Source organism: Ailuropoda melanoleuca, chromosome 13 (genome assembly GCF_002007445.2).
Source record: "Ailuropoda melanoleuca isolate Jingjing chromosome 13, ASM200744v2, whole genome shotgun sequence".
In the NCBI taxonomy this organism is placed as follows: domain Eukaryota; kingdom Metazoa; phylum Chordata; class Mammalia; order Carnivora; family Ursidae; genus Ailuropoda; species Ailuropoda melanoleuca.
Window position 1 is genome coordinate 1335625 of NC_048230.1, and position 13591 is coordinate 1349215.

General features: G+C 54.0%; 1 protein-coding gene across 9 annotated transcripts in view; it reads right to left on the reverse strand.

The window, feature by feature from the left end:
• SGSM2 (small G protein signaling modulator 2) overlaps positions 1–13591 on the reverse strand; it is a 33981-nt gene that overhangs the window by 9106 nt on the left and 11284 nt on the right. For 3 of the 9 annotated variants that reach the window (XR_004619412.1, XM_019798352.2, XM_002918024.4), the window contains exons 3-12: positions 7166–7328; positions 6730–6891; positions 6376–6443; positions 6112–6257; positions 5660–5794; positions 5009–5133; positions 4574–4641; positions 4196–4356; positions 3906–4032; positions 2207–2341 (exon numbers count right to left, since the gene is read on the reverse strand). Coding sequence is in view for 8 of the 9 variants with exons in the window: in XM_019798352.2 (XP_019653911.1) it covers positions 2207–2341; positions 3906–4032; positions 4196–4356; positions 4574–4641; positions 5009–5133; positions 5660–5794; positions 6112–6257; positions 6376–6443; positions 6730–6891; positions 7166–7328 (1290 nt within the window). In the remaining variant the exon portion in view is untranslated. The remainder of the gene's footprint in view (positions 1–2206; positions 2342–3905; positions 4033–4195; positions 4357–4573; positions 4642–5008; positions 5134–5659; positions 5795–6111; positions 6258–6375; positions 6444–6729; positions 6892–7165; positions 7329–13591) is intronic. The other 6 variants (XM_034639989.1, XM_034639988.1, XM_034639992.1 and 3 more) reach the window with 4 other exon arrangements.

The following is a 13591-nucleotide window of genomic DNA, read 5'->3' on the forward strand; positions in this document are numbered from 1 at the left end:
GGGGTGGGGTGGCGACAGGTGCAGAGGATGAACAGTGGGCACATAGGGAAACAAGCTCATGCCCAGAAAGTAGGGCCCAACCAAGGCAAGACTCCTGGGTCAATGCTCTTCACCTTAATTCTCCAGGAAGGAGCTGAACCAGCCAGCATTGAACACTGCATCTCTGAATTAACCCAGTGCAGACAGCTGGAGCTCTGGAGTGACTGGGTGAGGGGCAGCAGGCTGGACATGGGGAGGTGGGGGGGATCTGCTGGGCCAGCTTTGACTCTGACTCTCTCCTCTGAGCACGAGGAAAGTTTGAAGCAAAAATGATCAGGGTGGTTGAACCCCACAGCCCCTAAGACTCCGAGTGAAAGGTGTCTGGCCTGGAGCAGAATTAGAGTGAACAGCATCTCTGCTCTGTGGGGAGGTAGCAGGAAAAGGAGGAGGGGTTGGGGGAGGGAGAGGAGAGTCTGGACACCCGCCACTTGATTCACATGCACAAGTCAAGCATGTGGCAGGCCTGAAAAGCAACGGCTAGTAGAATGGACTCAACAGTGTTGTCATTATGGACTGGGGTGGAGGTGGGGGCTCCTGCATCAAATCCCCAACGACTGCCAGTACTCCTCTCATGCCTCCTCTCCTTTCCCTAAGTACTGGGGGCCCGGGGCTGCAGACTGGGTTGGTCTGGTTCCCAAGGAAGAGGAAGCCCAGACAAGCCCTGAGGCCTCTGGACCCCATGGGCACGGAGGCTTCTCTGACCCTGGAGGCCTCAGCCCTAAGACTAGGAAGCTGGGCTTCCTAACACCAAGTCTGCCAAGATAGGGGCTCTGTTGGGACCCCCAGCCTCCAGCCTGATATCAGTTCATGTAGTAAGAAAGGGATCCCTGTCCTTCCTGACTCAGCCTTTCTACCCTTGCTCCAAGTCCCTTTATCTGTAAATAAGCATCAGCCCCGAGCCCAGATTTGCAAGGAGTCAGATGGCAGGCTGTGTGCAGACAATATCAGAAGTGAGGCTCCCCTGTACTTGTGCCCAGGCGGGCCTGTGGGTCCTGCCAGGAGGGCTACGAGGGAGGCGAGGCACAAGGGCAGGCATGTGGCAGGCATGGGGCAGCTGCTAGGGCGGTGCTGAGGGTGTGCTAGCCATAGACTTAGTTTCCCAGGGAGTGGGGGGGGGCAGACCTCATTACTGATTTGGTGGTTGGGCTAAGGAACTGGGCTGTTTGGCAGAAGTTTGTGGAAGCAGAACGGGAGTGTCACATATACTTAGATACGCTCTGTAGGGGCAGGAAAAGGGGAGAAGAAATTAATTCTGTGGCATGGGAATGGGTGCAGATGGGGAAGTTCCCTTAAACTCCAAGAAAGCTGGCCCCAGCCCCTTCATAACCAATTTTCCCTTGAGCATCCGGCCTAGACTTCTCAGGTTCCCTGGCCGATCACTCTCTATAAAGAGTGGGGTTCTCCTTCTCTACCAACCTAGCTCTGTGCTAAGAAGGATGCGTGGTGGACAGAGGAACCAATGCTGAGGAACTTTGGGCACTGTGCTGGGTCGTTTACAATGAAGGGCCCTCCTCTGTAATTGTGGACTCTGAGGTCTGTGAGGGTGGGAAACACCTGTCTTAGATCTCTGGCACATCTCTTTCGAGACTTCATGCTGAAGCACCAGGCAGTACCTGCTGGAGCCCTCAGCCCTGCTGGGTAAACCAGCCCTGGGTCTCTTTCCATGGTGGCTCCAACAGCTCACCTGAGCCACAGGACTCATCCGTGTGAGCTGTCCAGCCCCCACCCCTGCCCAGGAGGGGCCTGTACCTCTATCCTGTTTCTGTTAAGTCAGAAGTCAAAGGTCCAGGGCCAGGAGGCCAGTCTTCCCAGCCAGCAGGGTAGAAAGAAAGAGATACTGCCTCAGGTTTGCAGCATGACCCCCAGGAGTGAGCACAGCGCTTGGAAAGACATTCGGGGTTCCCAAGAGGCAACCAGATAGTCAGATCTTCCTACCAGAGGAGCCTCCCTCTCAGGCATGAAGCCCTCTCCATTACAGACTCAGTGGGGAGCCCTGAGCCACCTGCTCTTTGTACCATTCCCTCTTCTTGCCAGCGCCTCTTTTAGCCCTCCCTGACCTGCCTCCTGATGGGGGACCACCCCAGTCCCATAATGCCAACACTGCCGTCCGAGCCCCTGCGGTGGGTGGCAGGTGGGCCAGGGGGTGGGGCGGGGCAGGGATAAAAACCTTTCATCGGATTGGGAGCTGTGAGGTTCCGCGAGCAGATCATTGAGAGCATTGCGTGCAGTTTATCCTCCTCTTCCTCATCATCGTCCACCGAGGCCGCGCGGCTGGCCGCTAGGTGGTGGTAGTTAATAGTGACTGCTCAAAGAGAACAGCGAGAGAGGCAGAGGCATGAGGACCTGGTCCTGACAAGGGCACAAGCCATGGGGAGGGGCCAGAGTCTGGGTCGCCTCGAACCTGCTGGGCACTGGAAACGGGCTAGGGGACTGAGAGCTCTCTGGATGATTTACTGGGGAGAGTGTGGAAGAGAGTGAGGGGAAGGCGGCAGCTCCAGAGCTCCACTGGAGGAGGCCCTGTCTAGGAGAACAGAAGACGGAGAACTGACGGGGAAGAAGGGGAGTTAAAGACAGGGACCAGGAGCTCCCCAGCCCCGGCCAAAGCAGGGCACGACTGTTGGCAGATGGGTCCTGATCAGTCTTCAGCTCACGTCACGGTCAGGCTGAACCAAATCTGCAGAGGACCCCAAATCCCCCTCCAGACTGTACATCCAAACTTCTTCAAGGTTGGCCCAGAGCTGCACTTGAGAAGCCTGAGTCACTCCGCTTGGTTTCAGCTCCTGGGGCCCTGGCTTGCCCTCTGGGGACGCAGCCCTTGAAGCAAAGTGACCAGAACTGGGAGATGCCAAGGCTTAAAGAGGGGACGTGGAGCCTGAGTCATCTCAGCTGAGCATCAGTCCGAGATGAAATGCCAGGTTTGCAAACATGTTCTGACCCAAGGCAGGGCTCCTAGTTAAGCACGTCTGGGAGGGGGAGCCCCATGGCTTGTGCCCATCAGGACTGTTGGGGCTATCTGTGCATTTGCCGTCAGGGTCATCTGTCTGCTAATACAGAAACAACTTGCTGACAACTTATTGGCACGAGTTAGGAAATTTAGGGAGCAGGTTGTCCAGTTGGCAATGAATGCTCCGCGCTAGTAAATTCCCTGACCTTATCCCCAAGACTGGGGAGTCTGGCCCAGAGAAACCAATAGGGAGCAGCAGCAGTCAAATCAGAAAGGGAGCTCTGGTGTTGGTGGATACCTATAGACAGGCCCCGTGGGCCCAAAGGTGTGCATCCAGGTGGGGCAGGACCCACGAGTGCCACACCATCTCTCTGTCCCCCACCCCCGTCCTCAAGGTCCCCCGGCCAGCTCCAAGTTTCACCTTCTTCAGGTGCACCCCTTCTCCAGCGAAAGTTCCTCTGACCAGTGGCTCATCTGAGGAGGGCTCTGGCTCCAGGGGAGCCAGGGAACAATTTGCACCATCCAAAAAGCAGCACTGATCCTGTGTGCAGGCTGCCTTGTGGAGATCAGGCCATGGGCCAGGGAGGAGCGGAGGTCTCCACCTTCTCTTCCTAGTCTTACCACACTTTTTTCCTTGGGCCAGGGCAGAAAAGGCTAAGAAAATACTGTACAATACTGGCTGAGCCAAGAATCTTGAGATGATGAGGTGAGGGAAGACAGCTAGGTAGAAGAGAGGCAGCTTCTCAGAGGGATGATCTGCAGGGGAAGGTCTGGTGAGAGGCTGAGGAATGAACCGCTCCTCTCAATCTGGCCCGGTCAGTGAGTGGACCCTGCCTGCCACCCCTCCTGGGAAACACTGCACTCCCCCACCTCTCTGAGCGTCTTTCTCTCTTCCTCCATGGATGAAGCTTGAGACACTCACTGTGCTCATGCTTGTGGCCAGGGTAAATGATCCGGAACACGCAGTCTGTGGCCCGCCCGGGGCCCATCTCCTCCACATCCGTGGTCCGCATGCTGCTGCGTTTCCGTAGCTTGGGGAACACTTTCCCCTATGGAGGGAAGGATGGGTGGTCGGCCTATGCAGGGCAGCGTCTGATCCAGGGTCCCACCCAAGGCAGCCGCTAAGAACTCCATGTGGGGAAAGGAAGGAAGGTGAGCAGAGAACCCCCCTCACACATTCCCTCACTCAGTGTGTCCCAAGCCCTGAGGTACCTTCCCCTGCTGGGTCCAGAGTGGGGGTTCTAGCTGTCCTCGGGGCAGCAGCCCATTCTCCAGGCAGGACAGAAGGGACAGCAGGTGTCTTCCCTGTGGGAAGTGCAGTGGTGGCCTCTGGATGCCATCCCGGCTCACTAGCACGAGCGTGCCGCCGCTCTCTGTGGGGTACACATGGGCGAGTGAGGCTAGGCCTCCCTGAGACCCCTTGGTCATCACCACAGCCCAGTCAGCCAGGCCTCCCAACTGGGTAGGGAAACAATGGAGCATGGGCATGATGGGAGGACAGGACATCCAACGGGCCATGCATGGTATGTGGCCAGAAAAGGGCAGTCTCCCTCTCTCCTCGACCCTACGCCCAGGATAAGGGAGGCTCACTTTGCTGGTGGCAGTGGATGCAGGCGATCTGACTGAAGGGAACAACCAGGGCATAGTCCCAGTAAATGCTGGAAAGGAACCAGACTGGTGTCACCATGTTGTAAGACCTGTCATCCCGCTTTCTTCATCTTCCACCGCCAAAACCTGTGAAACTACCCTGAAGACAGGAGGACCATGGCCGAGAAGTGACCTCAGCCAGCCATGTCCGTCTGGGCCCGTGCTGTCATGGCACAGAGCCTGGCCATCTCAGCTGCCTAGGGCTTGGCTCAGGCAAACCTCTTTGAGCCCAGGCCTGGCTTGATCTTAGAGAGCTTGGGAATCTCTCCAAGCAGCCTATTCCTGCAATTCTTGGCATCAAGCTAAGGAGTGAGGCCTGCCTCCTGGAGCAAGCTGAGTCTGTCCACGCCCCGCCGCCTGGAGTCCCAGAGCCCCCACCTTTTCTCCAGCTCGGAGTCTCCCAGAGTCCCATTCATGAGCTGGTTGGGGGTCCACTTCAGAGTCAGGCTCTCTGCAGACTGGTGCAAGGAGAGGTAGCCAGGGACAGCCTCCATGTCCTCCTTCTACGGGGAGGAGACACAGCAGAAGGCAGAGGTGACCAGGTGCTGAGGCTCCCAGGAGAGGCCTATGAGAGAAGCTCTAGGCCGGAGCTGGGGAACGCGAGCTAGTGCAGTCACGGGATCCCAGAATGGAGGCCAGGAGGAAGGAGGGGAGAACGTGAGCCACATGCAGACATGGGCCCCTCCTCTCCCTGGCTGGCTTGGTCTACTGGCTCTTTCCTGTCAGCCTCCTGGATGCCAGGTATGTCCTGGGCCAGCCGTACCCAAGCCAGGTGTTCACCCTGCCTTCTGGCTGCCGTTCCCGCCTTTGGACAGCCTGGTGCTCAGCAGGGCAGATGCTGACTAACTAAGTTGGCTTCTGCCAACTCAAGGCTGGGCACAAGGCGTATGAAACTGTGAAGTGAGGGGTAGGGCCCTTCTCCCCTTTCTCTCTAGTCAAGCTCTGTGGAAGGGGACAAATGTGACTGGGAAAGTCCTGTCCTGAGCCTTTCAGAAGAGGGAGAGGAGAGTGGGCATCAAGTTCTCTCACCGGCTGCACCAGCACGTTGTTCTTGCCATAGAGCAGAGGCGTCCTTGAGTTCTGGTGCAGGGACTTTATGTGCTCGCGGGCGCAGGCGGCTAGCCGGTCCTCTGACGCACTGCCACCTGAATGCCGCTTCTGAATCTGAGCGGAAAGGCGTGGCTTAGCCCCCAGCCCTGGGAAATCCGCCCCACGCAGACCCTCTCTAGCTGACCCAGGGGTCCATTCTGTTCTGGGTCTGCTCTCGGCCACTCTGCTCTCTAGCCACGGACCACTGGTGTGCTCCTGGCGTTTATGTAAGTGGCAGCAGGGCTAGAAGACTCTCCTGAGGTAGCCATGACTTTGTGTATCTCTAAGGTCCAGCCTGTGTCTGTAAGGAACATGGAGGCCAAGCTGCCCTTCCTTACAGGCCCACGGGCATAGCTTGGATGAGTATAAGGGGTGGGGAGAGGGATACCTACTCCTAGGGCTGGGCGCTTTGCAGGGGAGTCCTGGCGATTAGGAGGACCCCAGATACGGTGCCTCTGGACCAGCTCATCAGCAGAGGGGTCAGTCCAGTAGTGGTCAGCTGTCTTGAGCTTCGTGTACTCCAAGGCACATGGTCCCACTGTGAAGACAGTTAGGGGGACAGCTAACTGTGGGACAGTTAGCTCGGGTGTGACCCCTCAGAATCTGCCCCTCAGCCCCCACTGGCCCAGCGTAGGCCTCTCTGCTCTCAGGCTCACCTAGAAGAGAGGCCAAGATGGGGCCAAACACAGGATCTGACAGTAACGCCTCCTTCTTGTAGTACTTGCTGCCATGGGGAGAGACAGACAGGGGGCTCATTCCGGAGCAGTCAAGCCCACCAAATACGGACATCCCCACAAAGACCCTTTCATGTGAGTCACTAAGAAGAAATGAGTCCACAAAGACTGAGCTTTGTGGGGTGCCCAGTGTGGTCTGTGCTTTCCGGGTCCTAGAGGGGAAGATAGGCATGCCTACAGACTGTTGTGAACAATCACAGATGCTGAGGGGTAGGGCTGAAGGACTGCTCAGGAGGTGGGCCCCAGGGAGGGGCTACTTGGGGGAGGGGCAGTCACCTGCAGTTCTCTACCAAATACTGCATCACCCTGTCCAACACTTTCTCGATGAGCGCCGTGCGCACCCATATGTGCTTTAAGGCCTGCAGGCTGAGAGCTGGGGCCTTCCCGCTGGCAGAGCCCTGTCTCCGCAGGGCATCCTGGCTGCCCACCGAGGGTTTCCTGCAAAGAGAGGGTGGGCTTCAGAAGTGGAGGGCCTGGGGGTAAGCCTGGGATAGGTGGCATTAGGAACAGAGTTTGGTGCCACAAGAACCCAGAGGACTGACTAAGATGAGGGGTTGAAGTGGGGGCTTTTGTCCAAAAGGAGCCAACACCCACCCTGGTCTCCCCCAAGGGACCCTGCAAGAAATGAGCCTAGGAAGCCAACCTGGGAAGTAGCAAATGCCAAGTGCAAAGAGCAGAAGGGAGTGAAGGGAGGAGCTGGCCCGAGGCTCACCTGCCCTCTACTTGTTGCTGTAGCACCTGTACCTTGTGGCAAATCTCCCCAGCCACCGGGCACGTCTTCCCCACCTTGGTGAACAGGGCTGCCATCTTGTCACTGCACAAGAAGCCAGCAGCACAGCGTCTGAGCTGATGTAGGAGGCAAGCCTCCACTGCACCTAAGCCACAAAGAAAACCAGACCCTGAGCCTGGGCAAGAGGGGGAAAGGGGGAAACACTCCGCTTCCTCATAGCTTCGGAGAGCAGAGGGTAGACGCAGGCCCTGACCCATGCCGGGATGAGCAGGAAGGATTTCAGTCTGAGGCAGGCCAGGGAAATATACCCTGACCTCCTTCCAAAAGTCCTCTCTCTGCCTGTCTGTCCCTGCCAGGTGGACCTGCAGGGGCTGACATGCCATACCGTCCCTCCCCTGGTGTGTACATGCCTCCTGTTGTGCAGCATTGTCCCGGGGCTGTGAGGACCAAAGCTGCCGGTTCCAGTGGCTCCTCCCCCACCCACAAGGGCAAGCAGGGTCAGCACCTACGGGACAGGGGATGCAGGGAGCACACAGCCCAGCAGCCCTCCCGGCAAGCAGGGCTGATGTGGTTGCTAAGGACAAGGGCTCTGGGAAGGAGGTAAAATACTGATGAGGCCAGTGCAGAGATCAGACCCAACAGCGGCTCCTGAATTATTGATGAGCCCTGCAGCCGAGAGTGAGAGATTTCTATTTCCCATGCTGGGAGGATTTCCCTTCACTCATTCATGTTTTTAGGGGCGAGGCTTATTCTCTCCATCTGGATTCTGCAGGAAGGAAAGAACAACTTGAAGGGAAAGGATGGGGAATTGCCCTGGGCATGCGTAGAGTCTAAAAATATTAGTACATATGGGGGGCGGTGCTCGGCCTTTATGAGAAGGGAAAGGCCCAGAAAGAGGGAGGTGATCACGGTCATGTAGTAGCAGAGCCAGAACCATGACCCAGGACCCCAAACCCTGGCCCAGCCCCTTTCACTTCCTCCAGGTGTGTTAGGGGGCTCACAGCGGGGAGGAGGAGTGCTCCCCTCATGTCACAGGTGCTCTTTCTATACGGATTGACAACCGTGGTATGCCGGAGGTGAGAGTCAGAACAGGGTCTGGAGCTTAGCATGGCCACTCACCACCCCTGGGAAATGTGGGGGAAAGCACTCTGAGCCTGTTTTCATCTACGAAATAGGACTACTTCTAAGGACTGGCATGAAATGTTACACGGGTTGAACTCAGTAAAGTCCTTGCACACAGGAGGCACTCCATCCTTGTCGGTTCCTGAGTCCTCAGTCCTTTTTGGCAAGATCCTGTTCCACAGTTAACCTGCAAGGGCTGGGTTTTTGCAAGACCTCTCCCTGGCAGAAATAGGAGAGGGGGATCACAGGCTGCCTAGAGGTGTATGGAGATGCCGTTCCCTCAGGAAGAGGGGAACTAAGGCCCTATCAAACTGACTGTGACTAGTGTTGTTAGAATATGAAGTCTGGCCCTAGGAAATAACCACTGATCCCAGGCTCTCACCTGGTTTTTGTTCTCATTTTTGGTAACTGACAGGCAGTCACTGCTGTCCTATAAGAGTTTTGTCTGGCCCTCTCTTGTACTGAAGTCAAGAAGTTGGAAAGAGTCCTGGGACTGGAGGCTGCACCTGGTAAGAGCATCCCAAGGGAGGGGAAACAAGGCAGGACCCTCCCTCTCCTAGGAGCTTCCTGCTGGGCTCTTCCCTACTCAGGCCTCAGAGGACTTTATAAGGCACAGCCTTTCCCTCACAGCATGTTCACACATGTATGTGCAAATGTGTGTACAAACAGATACACCTATACATATCATGTGTGTATGGGGCATGTGGGGAAATCTCAACTTAAGTGTCCCCATACTCCACTCCATGGCTTTCCCCTGGGTTCCTGGAGGTCCCGTGTGGCCCTGTTATGTACAGGTGAGTGAGTCCCAGTCTCTTGGTCCTGGGGTTGCAGCACCTATAGGAAAGTGGTGACCATTTCCTGGGATTGCACTCCCCATTCAGAGTGGGAGAGAATCAGCACTGAACATGGCCAGAGTGGCAGCAGGTGGCACCAGTCCTGCAGGGAATCATGTGTCTCAGTGATATGACTAATTGCTGGCATAATGAGCCATTAGCCTTCCCACCTTCCCCAGGAGACTGCAAATGCAGCCAGGCTGGGGAGCCTGGTATTGGCGGGTAGTAGCGCTCCCATCCCGCCTGGCCTCACCCACACTCTCAGGCAGCCTCTGAGCACAGGCATTAGGGTTCTCTGGGGTGAGCAGAGGCATCCCTCAGCAATTACTGCAAGTAGAGAATATTGAGAGAAGCCCAAACATCATGCCTAGTACCGTCCTGCACACCGCATAGCCCCTAAGTTCCTTCTATGAAATGCAGGTAAGGTGCCAGGCAATGTCTGGGGAAGGAGAAATCCCTCTCAACTCTCTACCTTCCAAGCAATGTAAATGACCCTCTATGCCAGGTATTCTTAACCCAGCTCCATGGGCTCCTTGGCCAGTGACTGTTCAAACTACATTTGTCCTTCCCCATTCCCACAGGGTTGTCTGCCCCCACCCCTCTGAAAGTGAGCACGTGCAATGAAAAATACTGTGTGCATGTAATACTAGTAATAACAATAGTAATAACACAATAGTAATAGCAATATTACTACTAGTAATAGTAACAGGCACAATAGTAATAACAATAGTACTAACAATAATTGAGAACTACTATCCTAAAAAGGTTCGTGGGTGGGTTCTTCTGTACCTTCCAAAGACCCCCATATATCACAAACAAAATCACTGGTGTGCTCCAGGATGCTTACGTGAGCGTTTTTCTGGATAAAGTAGCTATGATTTTTAGCTTCTAAAAGGGGTACTTGACCCCCAAAAGCTTTAGAATCCCTCTAAGCTCTAAGACTTTTGGGTTGAGCTGAACCCGCTGCCCTCGCTCCCCAGGGAGGGCCTCTCACAGGCTGTCAAGCACCCTTTCCCAGGAGAGACCGTCCAGAGGCCCATGCCTTGCCTTTCCTGACCAAAGGCCCAAAGCACCAAGGAGAACTCCAGCACCTTATACTGCTTTCTGCCCCAGACTGCCACCATGACCCCTCCCCAGGGTGGAGGGCTGTGGCAGAGATGGTCATCACGGGTTAAGCACCAAGTCAGCCCAACCCATCCTCCTTCAAAGTGAAGGCTCAGGACCCCTGTTCCACTAGGTCCCGGTATCACTTATAGCCACTCTGGATCCACCAGAAGAGGGGCGAGACATCCCTGACATCATCTAGCTCATTTCATATGGGACAAATGTGTACTAATTAATACAAATCAACACTATTTTTGGTCATTGGTTGGAGTGGAAAGGTTTGGGTGAATAAATTGAAACAAACAGAGAAACAGACATCATTCAATAAGCACAACTCTCTCACTTCTCACCCTGGTCTTCCAGGAGAACTTTGGAGTTATGTTGCCAGATGAGCCCACGATACCCTCTCTACTCTGTCATCCCATCCCACTGACAAGAAGGCTCAAGGAATTACAAGAACCTTGCTGTGGACATCTCTCCCAAAAGGTCTGGCACCATCTTCCCAGGGAAAAGCTGGGAATTATAGGCTGAGACTAGCCCTGGAACTTTCCCTCACCAGCCTCTGATGTCCCAATAAGGTCTATTGAGTTATGGGGCTTAACAAATGCGAAATGGGCTGGAGGCCACAAGTGCTAACAGAATCTTCTAGGGCCCCCTCCCACAAATCCTTACATACTGATTTCACCAGTCCAAGGAGTCCAATTTAGAATACAGGAGACATTGGTAGACAGAGATGGAAGGGACCTGGGAAGTTAGTAAACCTTATCAGACCTTGCTGTGGAGAGAGCTGGCTGGCATCACTCCTATGGAGGCAGTGTGGCACTATCCATCAGTAGTGCAAATAACCTCTGACCCAGTAACCCCTCTGCTGAGAATCTAGTCTACAAACATAACTGCAAGATTACTTAGTTAAAACAGCAAGACTGGAAACTATCCTCATGTCCATCAATGGGGACAGGTTAAGTAAATATGGTATATTCATACAACAGATTATTATACGACTCTGAAAACGAGTGAGGATGTTTTCTAGGAATTCACAGTGAAAAGTCTCCCAAAGCAAGATGCAGGTGTGTGTGGGGGAAACAAAGAATATAATTTCTTTTACTAGGATAAAAAAATTCTGGAGGGATGCATAAGAAGCAGAAGTGGTAGCGGTTACCTGTGTGGAAATAGTGGAGGGAGAGTGGGTGAGGGGAGCCAGGTAAGGAGTAAACTCGACGCTGTACACCTTCTGTACAGTGTTGATTTTTGAACCAGGTAATGTATTACCAAACCAGAATAATAACTATAATAATTAAACAGGTGACCACTCCAACCCAGATACCATGATTCTATTAGGAGATGATGCTAGAGACTTTCTCTAGCCTGGAGGTGAATCAAAACTCACAAAACCCGGAAAGGCTGGGCCTGTCCATGGGCACCCAGTCCTTCACCAGCTCCCGCAGCAATCCCTCCCAACTGGCTTGGATCCCCAACCCTACCAGAGCACCTGGGCTCTGCTTAGCTTAGTCACAGGTGATCTGAGCTAGGCAAGGACCAGAGAAACACTTCAGCGGGCTGGGACAAGCTGAGGTACCCCAGGAGCCCATAAGAATGGACTAACACTATGGCTGCCCAGGACACGCAGCAGTGGAGAGCTCCTCAATCAGCCCAGGGCAACTCAGCAACAACCCTGGCTCGCACATACGTACCTATGTTTAAAACTGTGCTCAGCAGCCAAGGGGCCTGGTAATAGGGGGGTCCACTGAATGGCCTTCAGAGATCTAGGCCAGTTGGCTGAGATATAGGGACACTGCATCCAGAGTTAGCACAGCCTGACCTGAAGACTAAGCCCAGGGCTCTAAGCCAAGAAGGGATGGTAATGGGAAGAGCACTTCTGCTCCCCCACCTCTGCTGGCTGCCATCTGTGCAAAGGGGGAGTTCTGTTGTAGTTTCCATAGAGAACCCAAGTGAGGAAAGTGCTGGGTGGAGCAGTGAGCCACAGGTGGCTGGTTTGGATCCTGGAGTTTTTGAAGATACTGCTTAGAGCAGAATTTTTATTTTTTTAATTTTTATTATTATTAAAAATATTTAAAAATACTTTATTTATTTGAGAAAGAGAGAGAAAGAGAGCATGAGTAAGGGGTAGGGGCAGTTTCCCCGATAAGCAGGGAGCCAGATGCAGGACTTGATTCCAGGACCTTGAGATCATGACCTGAGCTGAAGGCAGATGCTTAACCAACTGAGCCACCCAGATGCCCCTTAAAAAATATTTTTAAAGTAATCTCTGTGTTCAATGTGGGGCTCAAACTCATGACCCCGAGATCAAGTGGCACATGTTCCACCGACTGAGCCAGCCAGGTGCCCCTAGAGCAGAATTTTTAAAAGCTGAATGGCTTGGGTGGTGGAATCAAGATTGCCAGGAGAGCAGCAGTTTCCCTGGAGATAAAGGAATGGGTGGGATGGGCAGCCTTTAAGTAGGAACTTCCCCCAACTGCAAAGGGAAAAATCAGTATTTTTGTTTGTAGCAGATGAAGTGGGAAGAGCAAAGGGGAGAGGGCAGGCATCATCTACCTCTCTCCTCCCCAGTTCCCTGGCTGGCTATTCCCATCCAGGGATCTAGAACAGCTGTTTCCACCCGGAACAGAGCATTTCTATGGTAACTAGAGTATATTTTCTCTCAGCCGGCACTAGTGACATGACTGCTTCAGCTTTCAGGGGCAGTCAGCCTTGTTCAGTGCCCTAAGACAAGAAAGCAACTCTCCCATTCAGACATTCACTGTGAGGAGAAAGCACTGCCCCCCATATTCTAGAACCTGGCAGGTGAGGGAAATGAAATTCCTGCCACATACATCCATCTTCTTTGCTCCGATGGAGATGCAGGGCAGAATGTGCATGCACAGCACTCAGAATGGCTTTCCTGGGAACCAGGCAGATGCTGGAGTCATTCAGCTCAGCAGGGGACCCGCTGTCTCCCAGAGTATCTCTGAACACCCCAAGTCCACTGTTTGGTGACGTGAGCCATGTATCCACAAGGGCCAACTGCTCCTCAAGGCTCCTCAAGGCTCTTTTCCTAGGTAGGCCACATGGGCAGACCCATCCCTGGGTAGCATGGGCTTTGGAGCAAGACGTATATGGATTCAAACTCTAGCTCCTTTCCCTACTAGCTATTTGACTTTGTGCAAACCACTAAATCTCTCTGAGCTTCAGCTCCAATGAGGGAAAAGAACAGATCCCATCTCAATAGGTTTGGAGTGACTACAAGCAGACCATGCAGAGACACAAAAGGCTCCTTTTTTACTTCTCAAGGACCCTGCAGGTGATGATTAACACTGGCGCCTTTCTCCTGCACCTCAGGCCCATCCTTGGC